Source organism: Lampris incognitus, chromosome 11, assembly GCF_029633865.1.
Source record: "Lampris incognitus isolate fLamInc1 chromosome 11, fLamInc1.hap2, whole genome shotgun sequence".
NCBI lineage: Eukaryota > Metazoa > Chordata > Actinopteri > Lampriformes > Lampridae > Lampris > Lampris incognitus.
In genome coordinates this window covers 360,678-384,692 of record NC_079221.1, presented here as the reverse complement: position 1 = coordinate 384,692, position 24,015 = coordinate 360,678, and the positions used below count along the sequence as shown (strand labels likewise).

The following is a 24,015-nucleotide window of genomic DNA, read 5'->3' as shown; positions in this document are numbered from 1 at the left end:
TGTGGCAAGATGAGGAAAAACACAGGAGACGAAGGCGAGTTTGAACTTCATTCCTCAGCTCCAAAACCAAACTGAAACAGGAACAACCTTGCGCCAGAGAACGTAAACCACGCCCCCAGCTCACAGCCCTGCTGGGTGAGAGGTATAGCACCTAGTGGCCGCCACAATACCACTTTATATGAATTTGAGCAGTAAATGCAAAAGTGCAGTGGATTTTGTGATGGTGTCGGAGGGAAAACATCACTCTTTTTGTAATTGTCATCTGTCCTGTCGCTTCCTCTTCTTCCTCTTCTTTCTACCACGGTCTCAGCCTTCTTTCTTTCTTTCTTTCTTTCTTTCTTTCTTTCTTTCTTTCTTTCTTTCTTTCTTTCTTTCTTTCTTTCTTTCTTTCTTTCTTTCTTTCTTTCTTTCTTTCTTTCTTTCTTTCTTTCTTTCTTTCTTTCTTTCTGTCTGTCTGTCCATGTCTGCCCCTCTTTCAGTTTCATTACCACATCTGTCACACACACACACACACACACACACACACACACACACACACACACACACACACACACACACACACACACACACACACACACACACACACACACACACACACTAAGAGAGAGAGAGCGGCCATAGTAACATCGTAACATAGTAACATAGTAACATAGTAACACAGTAACATAGTAACATAGCAACAGTCCTGAAGCAGGTTTAAAATAAAGCGAGCTGTTCTTATTGTGTTACCGTGTCAACTAGCAGGCTGTCACCGTAACGTGCAGCCCAGAGCTCCTCTAACAACTGCTGCTCCACAGCAGGCTTCACCTCGGCCGTCAACGTATTGTTCAGGCTGCAACTTTTTTTTTGTGCAGCTGGATGTTATTTTAATACGCATCTCCTCAGTTGTTTTAATACACATCTCCTCAGTGAAAGTGTGTAAGACAACGAGCAGAAATGTGTGGGTATAAACTTTAACCTGGTGGGGGATGTGGAAGACTCTCGGTTAGCCCCGTTTGATACGACGATGGAAACAAACCATTTTGGGTGCAGCAGTGGGCGGGACCAAGTTGCAGCTGGATGAAAAACATCTGGAGTTGCCCCCCTCTCTCTCTTGCTCTCTCTCTCTTTCTCTCATTCTCTCTCTCTCTCCCCCAGCTCCTCTGTCCCTCCCCAAGTTGTTCAGTAAACACAACCACAAGAGTCTCTCCACTTACGCTCGTCCGTATTTCTCCGATGTTCTCCACATAACGCCAGAGTCCTGCGGCGCTACCGCTCGTCCCGCTCGTCCCGCTCGGGTCCTGTGCTCATGATGACGGCTCGGTGCTGGAAACACTTGGCGGCGACTGTTGTCCTCCTAACTGGCTGTAAGTCTCTCTTCTCTTCTCTCTTCTGTCCATGTCCCTATGCTGAGCCTTGCCTCATTGTCTCTATGGTGGTGTGAAGTGTGCTGGGAGGGAGGGAGGGAGGGGATGTGTAGTGTGTGTGTGTGTGTGTGGGGGGTCATATCGTTATTGTCAGTCTTCAGCTTTATTCAGAGGGTCGTCTGGCTGATGTGGTGACAGGGGGAATAGATCAGCTTCCTGCTATCTGGTCATTTACATTTGATAGTGGAAAAGTTAACATACTTTAGATGAAATGCAGGTTGTCTTCAGTACAACCTGACATATGACAACTTTCTTTCTTTCGTTTTTTTTAATCTTTTGGTATTGTCGCTGACATTTTCCAGTGTGATTAATGAATGTGCGTGATTCTAGATGATCTTAGACTTGTATCTGACCTGCAGTGTAGCCACATTATCACATGTTTTGTCCTACAGTAGCGAATCTGATAATAAAGTTTGGTGGAGCATCAAAGAGCCAAGGAGGCTCTTGAGCGTCTTTACCAAACGTAGACTACGCTAGCGGTTTGGTTGAGCTACACTCAAGACTTTATTTTACATTCTCACTCCGTATCTGCTGCATGACTGTCGATGGAGATGAGACGTAAGACATAAGAGCTTTATCGGCTGCAGATGTGCTCTCAGAAGTGTGCAGCATCTCAGACATGATGACTCTGTGTTTATGAACTACTGATGAAAGCATCCTAACGGTCAGGGTCAGCATCCCCGAAGCTAAGATAGATTCAGGGTTTTGCTAAAGATAAATTCACCATTAGTCATGTGTATTTTAATGTGGGGTCTTGAACCCTGGTCCCCCAAGTTGAAGGTGAGTCCCCACAACACACCAGGCTACCATGACGTTTTGAAATGATAACATTCATTCCCTAGCCCTTCATCCTGACCTTAACCATCATCACTACATGCCTAACCTTCACCCTTACCCTAACCTTAACCTACCCCCTGACCCTATCTTAACCTCATCCTGATTCTAATCCTAACCCTAAACCCAAGTCCAGACCCTAATCTTAACCTCATCCTGATTCTAATCTTAACCCTAAACCCAAGTCCAGACCCTAATCTTAACCTCATCGTGATTCTAATCTTAACCCTAAACCCAAGTCCAGACCCTAATCTTAACCTCATCCTGATTCAAACCTTAACCCTAAACCCAAATTCTGACCCTAATCTTAACCTCATCCTGATTCTAATCTTAACCCTAAACCCAAATCCAGACCCTAATCTTAACCTCATCCTGATTCTAATCTTAACCCTAAACCCAAGTCCAGACCCTAATCTTAACCTCATCCTGATTCTAATCTTAACCCTAAACCCAAGTCCAGACCCTAATCTTAACCTCATCCTGATTCAAACCTTAACCCTAAACCCAAATTCTGACCCTAATCTTAACCTCATCCTGATTCAAACCTTAACCCTAAACCCAAATTCTGACCCTAATCTTAACCTCATCCTGATTCTAATCTTAACCCTAAACCCAAATCCAGACCCTAATCTTAACCTCATCCTGATTCTAATCTTAACCCTAAACCCAAGTCCAGACCCTAATCTTAACCTCATCCTGATTCTAATCTTAACCCTAAACCCAAGTCCAGACCCTAATCTTAACCTCATCCTGATTCAAACCTTAACCCTAAACCCAAATTCTGACCCTAATCTTAACCTCATCCTGATTCTAATCTTAACCCTAAACCCAAGTCCAGACCCTAATCTTAACCTCATCCTGATTCTAATCTTAACCCTAAACCCAAGTCCAGACCCTAATCTTAACCTCATCCTGATTCTAATCTTAACCCTAAACCCAAGTCCAGACCCTAATCTTAACCTCATCCAATTTGAAGATGAGTCCCCCTAACATACTAGGCCTGGTCCCCCAATTTGAAGATGAGTCCCCCTAACATACTAGGCCTGTTCCCCCAAGTTGAAGATGAGTCCCCCTAACATACTAGGCCTGGTCCCCCAAATTGGAGATGAGTCCCCCTAACATACTAGGCCTGGTCCCCCAAGTTGGAGATGAGTCCCCCTAACATACTAGGCCTGGTCCCCCAAGTTGGAGATGAGTCCCCCTAACATACTAGGCCTGGTCCTCCAGGTTGGAGATGAGTCCCCCTAACATACTAGGCCTGGTCCCCCAAGTTGAAGATGAGTCCCCCTAACATTCTAGGCCTGGTCCCCCAAGTTGGAGATGAGTCCCCCTAACATACTAGGCCTGGTCCCCCAAGTTGGAGATGAGTCCCCCTAACATACTAGGCCTGGTCCCCCAAGTTGAAGATGAGTCCCCCTAACATACTAGGCCTGGTCCCCCAAGTTGAAAATGAGTCCCCCTAACATACTAGGCCTGGTCCCCCAAGTTGGAGATGAGTCCCCCTAACATACTAGGCCTGGTCCCCCAAGTTGGAGATGAGTCCCCCTAACATACTAGGCCTGGTCCCCCAAGTTGGAGATGAGTCCCCCTAACATACTAGGCCTGGTCCCCCAAGTTGAAGATGAGTCCCCCTAACATACTAGGCCTGGTCCTCCAGGTTGGAGATGAGTCCCCCTAACATACTAGGCCTGGTCCCCCAAGTTGAAGATGAGTCCCCCTAACATACTAGGCCTGGTCCTCCAGGTTGGAGATGAGTCCCCCTAACATACTAGGCCACTATGATACGTTGAAATTAAAGCATTTAAATGGAAAATACACAAATCAGGAGAGGGTAGCACTTGTGATAAATGTAACAGTTAAATTACTTGTTTTTTTGTTTACAGTGGCTTCAGAATCCAAATAAGTAAACCAGTAGGATAATAATCCCACACATCGTGTCACACTGGGACGCAGGGACGTTAAAGCCCTGATGAAGTGTCCCATCATCACATAAAGACCATGTGCAGGTTTTGTAGACTTTTTCAGAGCTATTTATTTTCCTATCTTTTGGGGATCCAACAGCAAAGTCATAAAAATGACACATTTTGGGTGCCATACCACTATTTGAGAACACAAGGTCGTCCTTTTCGTTTTTGTCCTTTTTTTCAACTTAAAGTCAACTTACTTTTGAGATCAAAATTGAAACTGCTTTCTTGGCCTCATCACAAAAATATTTGAATTGCTAATCATGCTGCGGTTCTAAACGTTTCCTCTGCATCACAATATTGTTGGAAAATATTTCTGTCTTTTGCACAGAATGGGTCAAAAACACTTGCTCTCTGCTCTCTGAGGGGATCACTGGTTCAAATCCCCGTGTTACCTCCGGCTTGGTCTGGCGTTCCTACAGACACAATTGGCTGTGTCTGCGGATGGGAAGGATGTGTGTCCTGGTCGCTGCAATAGCGCCTCCTCTGGTCGGCCGGGGCGCCTGTTCAGGGGGGAGGGGGACCTGGGGGAATAGCGTGATCCTCCCATGCATTACATCCCCCTGGTGAAACTCCTCACTGTCAGGTGAAAAGAAGCGGCTGGTGACTCCACATGTATGGGAGGAGGCATGTGGTAGTCTGCAGCCCTCCCCGGATCGGCAGAGGGGGTGGAGCAGTGACTGGGATGTCTCAGAAGAGTGGGGTAATTGGCCGGATACAATTGGGGAGAAAAAAAGGGGGGGTCCACAACAAACAAAAAACAAAAACAAAACAAAATATTTGCTCTTATTCATTATCACGCAGATCTTCCCAGTGGACTTGGAAATTAAGACTACGTCATGACATCAAGGTGGTGATCAGAGCAGTATCCAACTAAAACTTCCATCCGGAGACACCGGCTGAGAGACATGGCAGAGAGACATGGCAGAGACATGGCCTTGACATGACCTTGACATGGCTGAGAGACATGTCTGAGAGACATGGCCTTGACATGGCTAACAGACAGGGCTAACAGACATGGCAGAGAGACATGGCTAACAGACATGGCAGGAGACATGGCTAACAGACATGGCTGAGATACATGGCTAACAGACATGGCTAACAGACATGGCCTTGACATGGCTAACAGACATGGCTGAGATACATGGCAGAGAGACATGGCTAACAGACATGGCTGAGATATGGCTAACAGACATGGATGAGAGACATGGCAGAGAGACATGGCAGAGAGACATAGATGAGAGACATGGCTGACAGACATGGCTGAGAGACATGGCAGAGAAACACGGCAGAGAGACGTGGCTGAGACTTGGCTGAGAAACATGGCAGAGAGACATGGCTGAGAGACATGGCAGGGAAAATAACTGACTAACGCTGTCCTGCAGCTTGATCGTTCTCATCAAGGTGGGCTTTGACGGCAAGTAATGTATTTAACTGTCCACTGTCCACCCAGAGGACTTTGGTGGTCCCGGGGCAGCTTTTACTGGCCCAACTGATGACCTGTATTTGGCCCCTCCCAGGTGTGACTGTGACTCCAGACAGGGCTGAGAAGCGAATAGGCAGGAGCGTTTCCATACTGTCGATGAATTGATGTGGTCCAGGGAGCACCTGCCTCCAAGTGGTGATATGGTTTATTCTGGTTTCTGGGGCTTTAGCCGTTTATTCTACATCAGAATTTTGCAAATGCCGGACTGTCGCCTGTAAAGTTTGCTCCATTATTCAATTTTCCTTGTATTCTTTTTATTTTGCCAGAACCATTTGAGGATAACATCTGTCCCACATGTTTCAAAAACCTGAAATGACTCTGCAGTGCTTGACTGGATCCCGCTGGATCCTGCTGGATCCCGCCGGATCGCCGCAGTCAATATTTGTTTGCCATTGCAATGCTGCTCCCCATCTGTCATCTGAAGTGGAAATTCCCTTCAGGAAATGAAGAGGGAAAGAGAGAGAGAGAGAGGGAGAGAGAGAGAGAGAGAGAGAGAGAGAGAGAGAGAGAGAGAGAGAGAGAGAGAGAGAGAGAGAGAGAGAGAGAGAGAGAGAGAGAGAGAGAGAGAGAGAGAGGGAGGGAGGGAGGGAGAGAGAGAGAGAGAGGGCAAGAAGTGCTGACGACAAGCTGCTTCATGGTGTTGGTCTCTGGGGATGAGGACTTGATTTAGAGCAGCGATATAGACAGTAATTATTTACATGCTGCAAATCACACATACACACACATGCCCATACTTACTGGATTAAGTACTCATGTGCATGCACACACACACACGCACGCACACACACACACACACGCACGCACACACACACACACACACGCACGCACACACACACACACGCACGCACGCACACACACACACACGCACGCACACACACACACGCACGCACACACACGCACGCACACACACACACACACACACACACGCACACACACACGCGCACGCACGCACACACACACACACACACACACGCACACACACACACACACACACACCATGTCACCCTATATTTGTGGGGACCCTTCAATGACTACATTATCCCTAGCCCTTAACTCTAAATTTACCCATCATAACTACATGCCTAACTTTACCCCTTACCCTAATGTAAACCTTACCCTGACCTTAACCCTGACCCTAACCCTAACCTTAAACCTTACCCTAAACTTAACCCTTACCCTGACCTTACTCTGACCCTAATCTTAACGTTAGCCCTGACCCTAACCTTAGCCCTAACCTTAACCCTGACCCTAACCTTAACCCTTACCCTGACCTTAATCCTGACCTTAACCCTGACTCTAAATTTAACCTAATCCTGACCCTAACCTTAACCCTGACCCTAACCTTAACCCTGATCCTGACCTTAATCCTGACCCTAACCTTAACCCTTACCCTGACCTTAACCCTGACCCTAACCTTAACCCTGACCCTGACCCTAACGTTAACCCTAACCCTAACCTTAAACCTTACCCTAAACTTAACCCTTACCCTGACCTTACTCTGACCCTAATCTTAACGTTAGCCCTGACCCTAACCTTAGCCCTAACCCTAACCCTGACTCTAAATTTAACCTAATCCTGACCCTAACCTTAACCCTGACCCTAACCTTAACCCTGATCCTGACCTTAATCCTGACCCTAACCTTAACCCTTACCCTGACCTTAACCCTGACCCTAACCTTAACCCTGACCCTAACGTTAACCCTAACCCTAACCTTAAACCTTACCCTAAACTTAACCCTTACCCTGACCTTACTCTGACCCTAATCTTAACGTTAGCCCTGACCCTAACCTTAGCCCTAACCTTAACCCTGACCCTAACCTTAACCCTTACCCTGACCTTAATCCTGACCGTAACCTTAACCCTGACTCTAAATTTAACCTAATCCTGACCCTAACCTTAACCCTGACCCTAACCTTAACCCTGATCCTGACCTTAATCCTGACCCTAACCTTAACCCTTACCCTGACCTTAACCCTGACCCTAACCTTAACCCTGACCCTGACCCTAACGTTAACCCTAACCCTAACCTTAAACCTTACCCTAAACTTAACCCTTACCCTGACCTTACTCTGACCCTAATCTTAACGTTAGCCCTGACCCTAACCTTGGCCCTAACCCTAACCCTAACCCTGACTTTAAATTTAACCTAATCCTGACCCTAACCTTAACCCTAACCTTAACCCTTACCCTGACCTTAACCCTGACCCTAACCTTAACCCTGACCCTAACCTTGGTTCCCATTAGGATAGAAAACCCTTAAACACACACACACACGCGTGCGCCAGGACACTGCGAGGCTCAGTGGCATATGTCAGTACACACTACTCACATACTGTCGTCCACACTGGAATAGATGCCTTCACACACAGGAAATAAAAGCTCTCTCAAGTTCCCTCAGATTGCTTTAGGGGTTTTCTCGGTCATCTCTGAGCGGTTTGTTGTGGTTTCATGTACTGCTTTATTGGCTTTGGTTTTCTTTTTGGTATCTGGGCAGCATGCCGTTTTCTCCTGGAGATGGGCATGTTTCAAACGTGTACTTATAGTATATGCTCATCGTAAGCACCACTGTGCTTCACATTCTTGTAGTTTCAAAACTCTCTCCAGTGAGCTGCGCAGTTCAACCACTGTCTCCTACTGCCGGGCACTACACGGTCCCAATGGAGCACTTTGGGGTCTGGTACCTTGCTCTTGGGCACCTCAGCAGTATTTGTTAAAGCGTGTTTTGCTGGGTCATGCTGTCTGACCAGGTTTCCCCACCAAGTCAAACCAGTAATGTTCATGGCACAAACTCACCTGTTACACCTCTGAATCATCCTTGTGTGTTTTCTGCTGTCCTAACAGAACGACCAAGATGGTCAATATGACCGTTTTGGATTTTCAAAGTTTAATAACTTTGTAAAAAAATAAAAGAAAAAGATACACACCTGCCACTCCGTGAGTGCTCATAAAACTGCATATATTTGCATTAAAATTAGTTTTAGATTAATTGCACAAAAAAGCTATGATAAGATCTACCTAAAACGACCATGGACGGTCGTCATGACCGTCTCGTAATTTGCGCGTGATGGTGTGCGTCATGTCAGTATTTATGACGTGTGTTGGTCGCGTCATTTCTTCACGAAAGTTCATGGCTGTGTCCTAGAAACACACTAGCGTCCTCCAGTGCAGAGAAAGTCTACACTTGATATGTGATTATGTCCAACATGTCTGGTTAAGACGCCGTTACAGATGTGCCATGTGTAGGGTACGCGGCTATTCTGAGTATAGTCTTATATGATTGGGTGAGTATCAGGCAAGCCCCCTCCATTGTAGCCAATCAGAGTGAGGCTTTCTAACACAGCGGGGGAGGGAAAAAGGGGAAAAGCGGAAGAAGAGAGGCGGTGCGCGAGAGCCTTGCGGCTGGCTGTGTGTGGGTCGCTGAACAAAGTGTGTTTCTAACAGGAAACACGAACTGTAGAGAGAGAGACAGACACGTACTGTACGTGGAGGGGACGTGTTGCGTCTCCCAGAATCCTCAGGGACCAATCCGTGTTTCCTGGGGTGCGTCGGAGAAGGTGTCCTGCCTGGAGGCTGCGAGGGACTACCAGCTAGCATGAATCCCCCCCCCCCCTCTCTGGCTAGCGGTGGAGGGTTTGACCTGGTCCTGGACTGAGGACGGGGAAGTCGGTGCTTCGTCGGTGCCGTGAGTTTCAGAGCAACATCTGCCATTGTTGTAGTGCGCATGAGGACGAAGAGGATTCTGGACAGACGTTAGTAGACGTTAGTGTTTAGTGATGGACTCTCTCCAGCTCTAGCTTAGTACCGTACTGGATCAGCCTACAGTGCTGACGTTAGTCTCTGTGTCAGCTCCCTGGTCGTAGTGGCTCGTTAGGTCTCGGATGAAGTGTGGGGTGCTGAGAAGAGGACTCGGAGGACAGTCGTGTTGTTTAGTTGTGTGACGGGAGATTTGCTGCCTGAGTGAACGTTATTTCAGGAGCAGTGTGAACGTTGGACGCGTTGCATCGCTGGTGGCGCCATCTAACGTCCACAGTGAGTCACGTAGACTACACGCACGTCACGTGGTTTGCCCTGCCGTACAGGCGTGTCTCCCGCGGCTCGTCTCGTGTGTCCAGGATCCATCAGACTGGTATTTGGGTCAGTTCCGTTATTACTCATTACTAGATTGTGTTAACAAACCACCTGAACTGTTCATGTTTGAACATTCATTGGTTTTGATGCTCAACATTTAGAGTGAGTTTCTCATTTGAAGTTGTGTGGACATTGTGTATACTCAGAGATACCGTGTATACAAAGAAAGTCAAACTATGGTTTTTTGCATTTTATTTATTTATTTTGCTGTTATCATCCTATAGTATTACATTCAATTAATACTAAACTGTTGTTGCCTATTGATTCATATTTACTGTGTTTGGAGTTTAGGGCTTATTACAGTACTTAGCTGAGGGTTTATAAGTATTTTGGAGTTGTGTACTTACCTTGGAGTAGGGGTGTCTCAACTGTCCTGTTAGTTCTGGGGAGGGAGGGTTATGCTGAGTTGGACCCATAGCACAGCATACACTCTACACATCAGGGGCTGCCGCATCAAATACCTTAGCGTGAAGCCCACCCCACGATATCTTATAGGGTGTAACGTACTAACCACTCTGTTCAGCAGGATAGGCATCCACATACTTACCCATGTAGGTACTGACACTAATTGCACTGGGAATGGGGACCCAGATCCCTTCATTAACCTAATCTTTCAAGGTAAATAAGTACTATTACTACCCCTACAAGGCGCGGCTTATTATGCCTGCTACACATGACTACCACTGACGCCTTGCTGTATTCACAGGCGCTGGACAGCCGCCATTTTAGATTGTTTGAAAAATAGTATCAGAGTTGTTAAAATGTTAATTTGGTGTCAGTTAGTTTCATAACAGACACACTAACACATGTAATGCAGTAATATCCCAACTAGGTATTTATCTTGACACAATAAAAACCGCAGCGGTCAAAATGACCGCCATGGTCATTCTAGTCGTTTTTAAGTTGCGGTCGTTGTTTGGAACTGTTTCAACATTTATTTTCAGTTCTTCTTTTTACATGTCACATGTTATAAGCCTTGTTACATTTGTTAGATTAGCAATATGTGTTTTCCGTTTTGTTTCTCAGGTAATATTTTCAGTTTTGCTATTCGAGTTCGACCATGTCTCCCTGAAGTTTAAATTGTTTAAAATAATATTATAGTTGTTAAAATGTTATTTTTTGTGTCAGGCATTTCCCAACAGACCTAACATGCAATACATTCATATCTCAACTGGGTATTTCTCTTGACAGAAAACTACTACTACTACGACTACTTTTGTCTGCTCCCGTTAGGAGTCGTCACAGCGGATCATCCGTTTCCATCTCTTCCTGTCCTCTGCATCTTCCTCTGTCACACCATCCACCTGCATGTCCTTCCTCACCACCTCCATAAACCTCCTCTTTGGCCTTCCTCTTCTCCTCTTCCCTGGCAGCTCCATATTCAGCATCCTTCTCCCAGTATACCCAGCATCTTTCCTCCACACATGTCCAAACCATCTCAATCTTGCCTCTCTTGCTTTGTCTCCAAACCGTCCAACCTGAGCTGTCCCTCTAATATACTCGTTCCTAATCCTGTCCTTCTTCATCACTCCCAGTGAAAATCTTTGCATCTTCAACTCTGCCACCTCCAGCTCCTCCTCCTGTCTTTTCTCTTGACAGAAAAGAGAGTTTAAAAACCGGCGGTCATTTTGACGGCACATGGTTGTTTTAGGTAGGAGTCAAATCCCGCTCGTTCTAGTGTTAACCTGTAAAAACCATTGAGGAAGAACTATGGCATCAATGTGTTGATGGAACCAGGAGATTTGATCATGTCACAGAATCGCTCTATGTGCATTAGTACCATACTGTAGCAAATTCGGGGGACAACCGCAGGAACCGACGCAGCCAGGACGCGAACCCGTATCTCCCACACCACGGGAGACATCGCTAACTGCTCGACCCATTAGCCAAGGGCTACCGAGCCTATTCATCTGTGATCATTACATTACACCCTCCGCTTTCAGGAAGCGCGTCTGATGGAGGGGACTGCCACAGCCGGGATGCGAAGCCGTGGCTCCCGCACAACTGACGACAACGTTAACCAGTCAACTAAAGGGTCAGACCCATTAGCCAAGGGCTACCGAGCCTATTCATCCGTGATCGTTGCAATACAATATGTCAGCCACAACATGGCGAAGGTAACCTTCATCACAACTGTTATGAACCGGAAGTAGATGGAACCAACCGCTTCCGACCAGACCTCCAAGTGTCTTCCTGTAGTGTGCATGTGCTGATGAAGAGAGAACGGGACCATGAGCAGGCCATTGCATTTGTGCTATGTTTAAAGTAACGTGTGTGTGTGTGTGTGTGTGTGTGTGTGTGTCTGTGTGTGTGTGTGTGTGTGTGTGTGTGTCTGTGTGTGTGCCTGTGTGTGTGTGCGTGTGTGTGTGTGTGTGTGTGTGTGTGTGTGTGTGTGTGTGCACGCGCGCGCATAAATGTGCATGTGTACCAGCATCTGTGTGTAGTTTCAACAAGGAGGAGAGGGTCATCAGTCCATCGCCAGTCACCTCCCTAACCTCATTAAAACAAATATAATGCTAGCTATGTAGGTTGTACACACACATGCGCGCACACACACACATGCATGCAGTCAAACAAAAAACCCACACGTTCTGTCTCTCGGGGCATTATGTGCCAGCCGCCCTCCTCTCCAGTGTCTTAAGAAGGCTCCAAGAAGCCTGGCTCTATGTGTGTTGTTTTGTTGTGTAGTTTTATGTTGTGTAGTTGTGTGTGTTGAGGGCTGGGCTATTCATAGAAAATGCTCTAACACACTTTAGATATACTTGCCCTTTGTTAGGCATGAGATAATAGGCTGCTTCATAAACACACAAACACACAGTCTCCCCGTCTCCTTGTTCCTCACCCTCTCTATTCACTTCTATTCAATTCTATTCAGTTTACAGGAGCTCTTTTTTGCACAACAGCAGAGAAATGCTGCCGCATTAATATGGGACTCTAAATAATAATAATAATATAATAAATCAATCTTATATAGCGCTGTTCTAACACTCAAAGTGACTTTAAAATAAACGGGGTGAAACAAGACAACAGATAAAGATAACACAGACATACAGGGGTGGATGGAAAGGGGGGCTACGAGAGGACGACAGGGAGAAGCGGCAGCAACACACGACGCCAGCAGTGCTCTCCTACTTAAACACATACAAAAGGGCAGGAAAAACACAAAACAACAGCATATATATATATATATATATATATATATATATATATATATATATATATATATATATATATAATTGCTTATTTGGAAGTGGTTATATTATATCAGTTGAACAGTGTCCATTTAAGTTTTCTCGAGATCAAGGATCTTTTTCAAAATGGGAGATGTGTTAAGCTGTAACAAGTTTAGCTGCAGACAGAACAAGTTTAGCTGCAGACAGAACAAGTTTAGCTGTACACAGAATGATTTTAGCTGCAGACAGAACAAGTTTAGCGGCAACCAGAACAACTTTAGCTGCAGACAGAACAACTTTAGTTGCAGACAAAACAAGATTAGCTGCAGAGAGAACAATTTTAGCTGCAGACACAACAGGTTTAGCTGGAGACTACAACTTTAACTGCAGAAAGAACAGCTTTAGCTGCAGAAAGAACAATTTTAGCCGCAGACAGTACAACTTTAGCTGCAGACAGCACAAGATTAGCTGCAGACAGAACAACTTTAGCTGCAGACAGAACAACTTCAGCTACAGACAGAACAACTTTAGCTGCAGACAGAACAATTCTAGCTGCAGACAGAACAGCTTTAGCTGCAGACAGAACAGGTGTAGCTGCAGACAGAACAAGTTTAGCGGCAGCCAGGAGAACTTTAGCTGCAGACAGAACAAGATTAGCTGCAGACAGAACAACTTTAGTTGCAGACAAAACAAGATTAGCTGCAGACAGTACAACTTTAGCTGCAGACAGAGCAGGTTTAGCTGCAGATAGAACAACTTTAGCTGCAGACAGAATAACTTTAGCTGCAGACAGAAGAATTTTAGCTGCAGACAGAACAACTTTAGTTGCGGACAGAACAAGTTTAGCTGCAGACAAGTTTAGCTGCAGACAGAACAGGTTTTGCTGCAGACAGAACAGGTTTAGCTGTAGACAGAACAAGATTAGCTGCAGATAGAACAACTTTAGCTGCAGAAAGAACAAGTTTAGCTGCAGACACAAGTTTAGCTACAGACAAAACAAGTTTAGCTGCAGACACAAAAACTTAATCTGCAGACAGAACAAGTTTAGCTGCAGACAGAACAATTTTAGCTGCAGACAGAACAAGTTTAGCTGCAGAAAGAGCCGGTTTAGCTGCAGACAGTAGAACTTTAGCTGCAGACAGAACAAGTTTAGCTGCAGACAGAGCAGGTTTCGCTGCGGACAGTAGAACTTTAGCTGCAGACAGAACAAGTTTAGTTGCAGACAGAGCAGGTTTAGCTGCAGATAGAACAACTTTAGCTGCAGACAGAATAACTTTAGCTGCAGACAGAAGAATTTTAGCTGCAGACAGAGCAAGATTAGCTGCAGACAGAACAACTTTAGTTGCGGACAGAACAAGTTTAGCTGCAGACAAGTTTAGCTGCAGACAGAACAGGTTTTGCTGCAGACAGAACAGGTTTAGCTGTAGACAGAACAAGATTAGCTGCAGATAGAACAACTTTAGCTGCAGACAGAACAACTTTAACTGCAGACGGAAGAATTTTAGCTGCAGACAGAACAAGATTAGCTGCAAACAGAACAACTTCAGCTACAGACAGAACAAGTTTAGCTGCAGACAGAACAATTTTAGTTGCGGACAGAACAAGTTTAGCTGCAGACAAGTTTAGCTATAGACAGAACAAGTTTAGCTGCAGACAGAACAACTTAATCTGCAGACAGAACAACTTCAGCTACAGACAGAACAAGTTTAGCTGCAGACAGAACAATTTTAGTTGCGGACAGAACAAGTTTAGCTGCAGACAGAACAAGATTAGCTGCAGACAGAACAAGTTTAGCTGTAGACAGAACAAGATTAGCTGCAGATAGAACAACTTTAGCTGCAGAAAGAACAACTTTAGCTGCAAACAGTACAACTTTAGCTGCAGACAGAACAACTTTAGCTGCAAACAGTACAACTTTAGCTGCAGACAGAACAAGTTTAGCTACAGACAGAACAAGTTTAGCTGCAGACAGAACAACTTACTCTGCAGACAGAACAACTTTAGCTGCAGACAGAACAACTTCAGCTACAGACAGAACAAGTTTAGCTGCAGACAGAACAACTTTAGCTGCAGACAGTAGAATTTTAGCTGCAGACAGAACAAGATTAGCTGCAGACAGAACATCTTTAGCTGCAGACAGAACAACTTCAGCTACAGGCAGAACAAGTTTAGCTGCAGACAGAACAATTTTAGCTGCAGACAGAACAATTTTAGCTGCAGACAGAACAAATTTAGCTGCAGACAGAACAGGTTTAGCTGCAGATAGAACATCTTTAGCTGCAGACAGAATAACTTTAGCTGCAGACAGAACAAGATTAGCTGCAGACAGAACAAGATTAGCTGCAGACAGAACAACTTCAGCTACAGACAAAACAATTTTAGCTGCAGACGGAACAATTTTAGCTGCAGACAGAAAAACTTTAGCTGCAGACAGAACAAGATTAGCTGCAGACAGAACAAGTTTAGCTGTAGACAGAACAAGATTAGCTGCAGATAGAACAACTTTAGCTGCAGAAAGAACAACTTTAGCTGCAGACAGAACAACTTTAGCTGCAAACAGTACAACTTTAGCTGCAGACAGAACAACTTTAGCTACAGACAGAACAACTTTAGCTGCAGATAGAACAACTTAATCTGCAGACAGAACAACTTTAGCTATAGACAGAACAATTTTAGCTGCAGACAGAGCAAGATTAGCTGCAAACAGAACAACTTCAGCTACAGACAGAACAAGTTTAGCTGCAGATAGAACAACTTTAGCTGCAGATAGAACAACTTTAGCTGCAGACAGAACAAGTTTAGCTGCAGACAGAACAACTTAAACTGCAGAAAGAACAAGTTTAGCGGCGGACAGAACAAGTTTAGGATTAGCTGCAAACAGTGCAGGTTTAGCTGCAGACAACAGTTTTAGCTAGACAGAACAGCCTTAGCTGCAGACAGAACAGGTTTAGTTGCAGACAGAACAAGATTAGCTGTAAGCAGAACAAGTTTATCTGCAGACAGAACAACTTTAGGAGCAGACAGAACAACTTTAGCTGCAGAAATAACAAGTATAGCTTCAGACAGAACGATTTTAGCTGCAGACAGAACAATCTTAGCCGTAGATAGAACAACTTTAGCTACAGACAGAACTACTTCAGCTGCAGACAACAATATTAGCTACGGACAGAACAACTTTAGCTGCAGAAAGAACAAATGTAGCTTCCGACAGAACGATTTTAGCTGCAAACAGTACATTAGCTGCAGACAGAACAATCTTAGCTTCAGATAGAACAACTTTATCTACAGACAGAACAACTTCAGCTGCAGACAGAACAACTTTAGCTGCAGACAGAACGATTTTAGATGCAGACAGAACAACTTTAGCTGCAGATAGAACAAGATTAGCTGCAGACAGTACAATTTTAGCTGCAGACAGAACAAGTTGTGCGGCAGACAGAACAACTTTAGCTGCAGATAGAACAGGATTAGCTGCAGACAGAACAACTTTAGCTGCAGACAGAACAACTTTAGCTGCAGAAAGAAAAACTTTAGCTGCAGACAGAACAATTTTAGCTGCAAACAACAAGATTAGCTGCAAACAGAACAACTTTAGCTACAGACAGAAAAGCTTTAGCTGCAGACAGAACAATTTTAGCTGCAAACAACAAGATTAGCTGCAAACAGAACAACTTTAGCTACAGACAGAAAAGCTTTAGCTGCAGACAAAACAACTTTAGCTGCAGACAGAACAACTTTAGCTACAGACAGAACAACTTTAGCTGCAGACAGAACAATCTCAGCTGAATACAGAACAGCTTTAGCTACAGACAGAACAACTTTAGCTACAGACAGAAAAACTTTAGCTGCAGACAGAACAATTTTAGCTGCAGACAGAACAAGTTTAGCGGCAGACAGTACAAAACAGCTATAGCTACATTAAGTAAATAAGACAAATAAGTAAATAGAATTAGACAGCTACAGCTAGATTAAGATCCCACTAGGAACCAGCAGCAGATGTATAGAGAAAAGGACTAATACTCAAGCAGCTGGAATAAGACCAATAGCAACTTGTTAAGCAAGAAAGATTATACTTACTCTATACTAGATGAACCAGCAATTCAGAATCACTCCAGAAGTTAATATGCACACTGGATTGAAACTGAATGAGGCCAGATTTATAAATCCCTGTGATGTTCTGGCCACACCCTGGCCACTTAACACCCAATTGGCCAAAGAGGTACACTCAAAGTGGGCCTATTGCCCAGAAACTGGTCACTTATGTAAAACTATCAAACCTCACACAATAGTATTAAAACTGCAAACAGCAAGTTACGAAGGAATATATTGGAAGGCTAAAAGGATAACTAAGTCAAAACAGCTAGGCAACAAGAAATATTTAAGGACACACTAGGTGAAAAACAGGTACAGCTAGAATAAGTAAATAAGACAAGTAAGTAAATAGAATAAGACAGCTACAGCTAGAATAAGATCCTACTAGGAACCAGCAGCAGATGTATAAACAAAAGGACTAATACTCAAGCAGCTGGAATAAGACTAATAGCAACTTGTTAAGCAAGAAAGATTATACTTACTCTATACTAGATAAACCAGCAATTCAGAATCACTCCAGAAGTTAATATGCACACTGGATTGAAACTGAATGAGGCCAGACTTATAAATCCCTGTGATGTTCTGGCCACACCCTGGCCACTTAACACCCAATTGGCCAAAGAGGTACACTCAAAATGGGCCCATTGCCCAGAAACTGGTCACTTATGTAAAACTATCAAACCTCACACAATAGTATTAAAACTGCAAACAGCAAGTTACGAAGGAATATATTTATAAGCTAAAAGGATAACTAAGTCAAAACAGCTAGGCAACAAGAAATATTTAAGGACACACTAGGTGAAAAACAGCTACAGCTAGAATAAGTAAATAAGACAAGTAAGTAAATAGAATAAGACAGCTACAGCTAGAATAAGATCCTACTAGGAACCAGCAGCAGATGTATAAACAAAAGGACTAATACTCAAGCAGCTGGAATAAGACTAATAGCAACTTGTTAGCAAGAAAGATTATACTTACTCTATTCTAGATAAACCAGCAATTCAGAATCACTCCAGAAGTTAAGATGCACAGTACAACTTTAGCTGCAGACAGAACAATGTTAGCTGCAGACAGAACAACTTAGCTGCAGACAGAACAAGTTCAGCGGCAAACGGAACCAATGGTGTCGACTTCATATCAAGTGCAATTTAAAATAGATCGAATAGAGAAAGAAAGGACCAAGAGATAGGAAGACAAAATGAGAGAGCATGAGCAGTGGGCTTGTCTTCTAACAGTCTGCTCAAGCAATGCATCAACACATTCCAGTAGGTGATTGTCCATATTGAACTACAGTATGTACTGCTTTAAACATACTTACATTAAACATTGCCTTGGGTATTCATTGTTAAGTTGAATACTGAATTACATATATCTTTATATTCATGTGTCACTTATTTTATATTGTATTTCAAGCTTGTGCAGCACTTTGGTTCAACTGTGGTTGTTTTAAATGTGCTATATAAATAAAATTGACTTGACATCGTATGGTACATAGTATGGTACACAGCTTTCTTTACTGTAACTGTGAGGCCTCCCATGGACATAACACTCACACGTGTGTGTGTGCACAAATGTGTTGGTGTATGTGTGTGTGTGTGTGTGTGTGTGTGTGTGTGTGTGTGTGTGTGTGTGTGTGTGTGTGTGTGTGTGTGTGTGTGTGTGTGTGTGTTTTAATGACGTGTGTATCTGATGTGAATGTCGTCTGATTTTTAAACCTTGCGGTATCATTAATGAAGCTTAACCCAACTTTAATGAAGCAAACACTTTGCTATGATTGTACAGACTTAACAAGTACGTGGCCCTTGTGTGTGTGTGTGTGTGTGTGTGTGTGTGTGTGTGTGTGTGTGTGTGTGTGGTGTGTGTGTGTGAGAGAGAGAGAGGGAGAGAGAGAGAGAGAGAGTAAAGTAAACAGACAGCGCTGATAGAGGGGGCCTCCTCCAAGGAGCGTGCAGCACTCAAATTTCCCATGAGCCTTTGAGGGCGGAGCATTGGATGCTAACTTGGCTCTGATCACTCAGCTCACTTCTGGCTTCAATTTATTCCTGGAGTAAAAAACACACACACACACACAAACACTATTATGCGCATTCTCTATCTTTCAAACATACACAGAAACAGATCAGCAAGGCTACACAAATACATGTACACACACTCGCATGCAGAAGTGTGATACTCAACATAACATATATACACACACTCACATGCAGAAGTGTGATACTCATCATAACATATATACACACACTCACATGCAGAAGTGTGATACTCATCATAACATATATACACACACACATGCAGAATTGTGATACTCAACATAACATATACACACACTCACATGCAGAAGTGTGATACTCATCATAACATATATACACACACTCACATGCAGAAGTGTGATACTCATCCATAACATATATACACACACTCACATGCAGAAGTGTGATACTCAACATAACGTATATACACACACTAACATGCAGAAGTGTGATACTCATCATAACATATATACAAACACTCACATGCAGAAGTGTGATACTCAACATAACGTATATACACACACTAACATGCAGAAGTGTGATACTCATCCATAACATATACACACACTCACATGCAGAAGTGTGATACTCATCCATAACGTATATACACACACTCACATGCAGCAGTGTGATACTCATCATAACATATATACACACACTCACACACAAGCTCTAGCTTCTCTCGCAATTCAATTCAATTCAATTTAATTCAATTCAATTCAGTTCAATTAGTTTCAATTCAGATGGCTTTATTGGCATGAAGGTTTTAAAACAATGTTGCCGAAGCATCAAAATACAGTGTAGACAGTCCTCAATAATACTAATAATGGACATCAACACAACATTGTAACCATCAATAAAGTGACATGACCTGCCATATCTTACTACATCTGTGTGTGTGATATGACCTGACATATCTTGCTACATGTATGTGTGTGACATGACCTGACATATCTTGCTACATCTATGTGTGTGATATGACCTGACATATCTTACTACATCTGTGTGTGATGTGACCTGCCATATCTTACTACATCTGTGTGTGTGATATGACCTGACATATCTTGCTGCATCTATGTGTGTGACATGACCTGACATATCTTACTACATCTATGTGTGTGACATGACCTGACATATCTTGCTACATCTATGTGTGTGACATGACCTGACATATCTTGCTACATGTATGTGTGTGACATGACCTGACATATCTTGCTACATCTATGTGTGTGATATGACCTGACATATCTTACTGCATCTGTGTGTGATGTGACCTGACATATCTTGCTACATCTGTGTGTGTGACATGATCTGACATATCTTGCTACATGTATGTGTGTGACATGACCTGACATATCTTGCTACATCTATGTGTGTGATATGACCTGACATATCTTACTACATCTGTGTGTGATGTGACCTGCCATATCTTACTACATCTGTGTGTGTGATATGACCTGACATATCTTGCTGCATCTATGTGTGTGACATGACCTGACATATCTTACTACATCTATGTGTGTGACATGACCTGACATATCTTGCTACATCTATGTGTGTGACATGACCTGACATATCTTGCTACATGTATGTGTGCGATATGATCTGACATATCTTGCTACATCTATGTGTGTGATATGACCTGACATATCTTACTGCATCTCTGTGTGATGTGACCTGACATATCTTGCTACATCTATGTGTGTGACATGATCTGACATATCTTGCTACATGTATGTGTGTGACATGACCTGACATATCTTGCTACATCTATGTGTGTGACATGACCTGACATATCTTGCTACATGTATGTGTGTGACATGACCTGACATATCTTGCTACATCTATGTGTGTGATATGACCTGACATATCTTGCTACATCTATGTGTGTGATATAACCTGACATATCTTGCTACATCTATGTGTGTGACATGACCTGACATATCTTGCTACATCTATGTGTGTGACTTGATCTGACATATCTTGCTACATGTATGTGTGTGACATGACCTGACATATCTTGCTAAATCTATGTGTGTGATATGACCTGACATATCTTACTACATCTGTGTGTCATATGACCTGACATATCTTGCTACATCTATGTGTGTGACATGATCTGACATATCTTGCTACATGTATGTGTGTGACATGTCCTGATATATATTGCTACATCTATGTGTGTGACATGATCTGACATATCTTGCTACATGTATGTGTGTGAAATGTCCTGATATATATTGCTACATCTATGTGTGTGACATGACCTGACATATTTTGCTACATCTATGTGTGTGACATGACCTGACATATCTTGCTGCATCTATGTGTGTGACATGACCTGACATATTTTGCTACATCTATGTGTGTGACATGACCGGACATATCTTGCTGCATTTGTGTGCTGACACTGTTTCCCTCAAGCACATGTTGCATTTTCGTCTGGTCGGAGAATGTGTCCAAGTCTTGGAATTTGCATTTAATTGTTGTAAAGAACTTTTTGTGCTGCATTGTAGCAGGAAGTGTTGCTGTGTCTCCACCTGTCTCTGTGGACAGAGCTGACATGGCCTGTCTTCTCTAGGCAGCAGGTCTGTCTCCACCTGTCTCTGTGGACAGAGCTGACACAGCCTGTCTTCTCTTGGCAGTAGGTCTGTCTCTGTGTCATCCAGTCTCTAGGGCTAAGCTGTAATCACTGAGTCTGTACATAGTCAATGTCTTTCTCACTTTCTGATCAGTCACGCCAGTCACATACATAGTCTGCCATCATGTACCATCTGTTTAGAGCCAAACAGCATTGAAGTTTGCTTTGAGTTTTTGTGATAGATGTCCAGTGATTAATGTAACTCTCTCTCTCTCTCTCTCTCTCTCTCTCTCTCTCTCTCTCTCTCTCTCTCTCTCTCTCTCTCTCTCTCTCTCTCTCTCTCTCTCTCTCTCTCTCTCTCTCTCTCTCTCTCCCTGTTTCCCACACACATAATTACACAAGTTCTAGCTACTCTCACAATTCAATTCAATTCAATTCAACAGGGTTTTACTGGCATGACCATATTCTGTTACACATTGTTGCCAAAACACAACGTGGTGCAAAACAGTATGGTACACTTTATAACACACAAACTATAATAAAAAAAAGTTACTGTATTGATAAAAACAAACATACAAACAATCAACCAACCAATTTAACAATATTTAGTAGTGCAACATTAATTGAACTTGAAGGACAAAGATAGATAGATAGATAGACAGACAGACAGACAGACAGACAGACAGACAGACAGATAGATGGATTTTTCATTTATTTTCATTTACCTTTATTTAACCAGGTTAGTCCCATTGAGATTAAAATCTCTTTTACAAGAGAGACCTGGCCAAGAATGGCAGCAGTACATCAGTTTCAGCATACACTCACATGAAGACAACAGAATAGCTCAAAGTGCAAAACAGCTTAAACATGAAGGGGAAAGATACAAACCTGTTATCAATTGAAACATTTCAATTTCCAATAGACTCAGATTCCATAGACTTGACTGTACCTTTAAATTCTGATAGAGTAACCAAGTCCTGGAGTTTAAGTCTATTCTGCAGGTTATTCCAGGCAGATGGTGCAGAAAACATAAAGGCCTTCTTGCCCAGCTCAGTCTGAACTTTAGGAACAGCCATTTGCAAGGTGTCCTGAGACAGTAACCCATAAGTGCCATGTTTTATGGACAGAAAGATAGATAAATAACAGGGGAGGGTACCCAGAATGGCCTTATAGAAAAAAACATACCAGTGACTAAGTCGCCATGTTGATAGAGCAGGCCAATTGACTTTGGAGTAAAGGACACAGTGATGACTGAGGGCTCTACAGTTTGTAACAAACCGTAATGCTCCATGATATACAGTGTCTAACATATGGAGACAATGGGCTGATGCCTTCATGTACAGTAAGTCACCATAGTCAAGAACAGGCAAGAATGTTGCTTAAACTAGTCTTCACCTGACATCGAGAGAAAAACAAGACTTGTTCCTAAAATAAAAACCTAACTTCAATTTCAACTTTTTCACCAGACTCTGTATATGGGGCTTAAAAAAGAGGTGGTCATTAGTTAAAAATCCCAAGTATTTGTAGGTGGAGACTACCTCAGTTTGTTTACCTTGACTAGTAACAATGCTCTGATTTAACTCTAACTTCCTAGTGTTTGAAAACAGCATAAGTTTGATTTTTTTCAGCATTCAAGACAAGCTTCAGTTGATAAAGCTGAGCTTGCACTCTGTTAAAAGCATTTTGCAGATACTCAAAAGCTTTGCTGAGAGTAGCCGCATAACAACAAATAACTGTATCATCTGCATAAAAATGGAAAGATGAGTTTTGAACATTTTCTCCCAAGCAGTTTATGTGTACACGGGAAATAAAAGTGGACCCAGGACAGAACCCCGAGGGACCCCCTTACAGACTGTTTGGATTTCAGAAGTAAGCCCCTCAAACTGGGTAGCCTGGGTCCTATCTGTAAGGTAATTGATAAACCAACCTACAGCCTGTAGAGAGAAGTCAGTACTAACAAGTCGCTGTATCAGAATATCGTGAGCCACGATAGATAGATAGATAGATAGATAGATAGATAGATAGATAGATAGATAGATAGATAGATAGATAGATAGATAGATAGATAGATAGATAGATAGATAGATAGATAGATAGTTTTATTAGCCACATGACCAAGGCTGGTGGAATTTGTTTTTGGTACACTTTAAACTCTGCAGCACAATACATACATGAACAACAACAGACACTCCACATATTATCACGAACAATACAATTATTACACAATAACAGAAATAAACATATCACGCATAACAGTTAGGCGAGTGGTAGTGTTTATGCCAATGGTGTGCGAGGAGGGACTATAGGGAGGAATTCAGAG

The 24,015-nt window shown here is 43.2% G+C and overlaps 1 protein-coding gene across 1 annotated transcript in view; it reads left to right on the top strand.

Moving 5' to 3' along the window:
* The first annotated feature begins 1,216 nt into the window (after positions 1 to 1,216).
* tgfbr2l (transforming growth factor beta receptor-like) overlaps positions 1,217 to 24,015 on the top strand; it is a 68,248-nt gene continuing 45,449 nt past the window's right edge. The window contains exon 1 of the mRNA XM_056289560.1: positions 1,217 to 1,346. Within this exon, the coding sequence (XP_056145535.1) occupies positions 1,289 to 1,346 (58 nt within the window). The 5' untranslated portion in view covers positions 1,217 to 1,288. The remainder of the gene's footprint in view (positions 1,347 to 24,015) is intronic.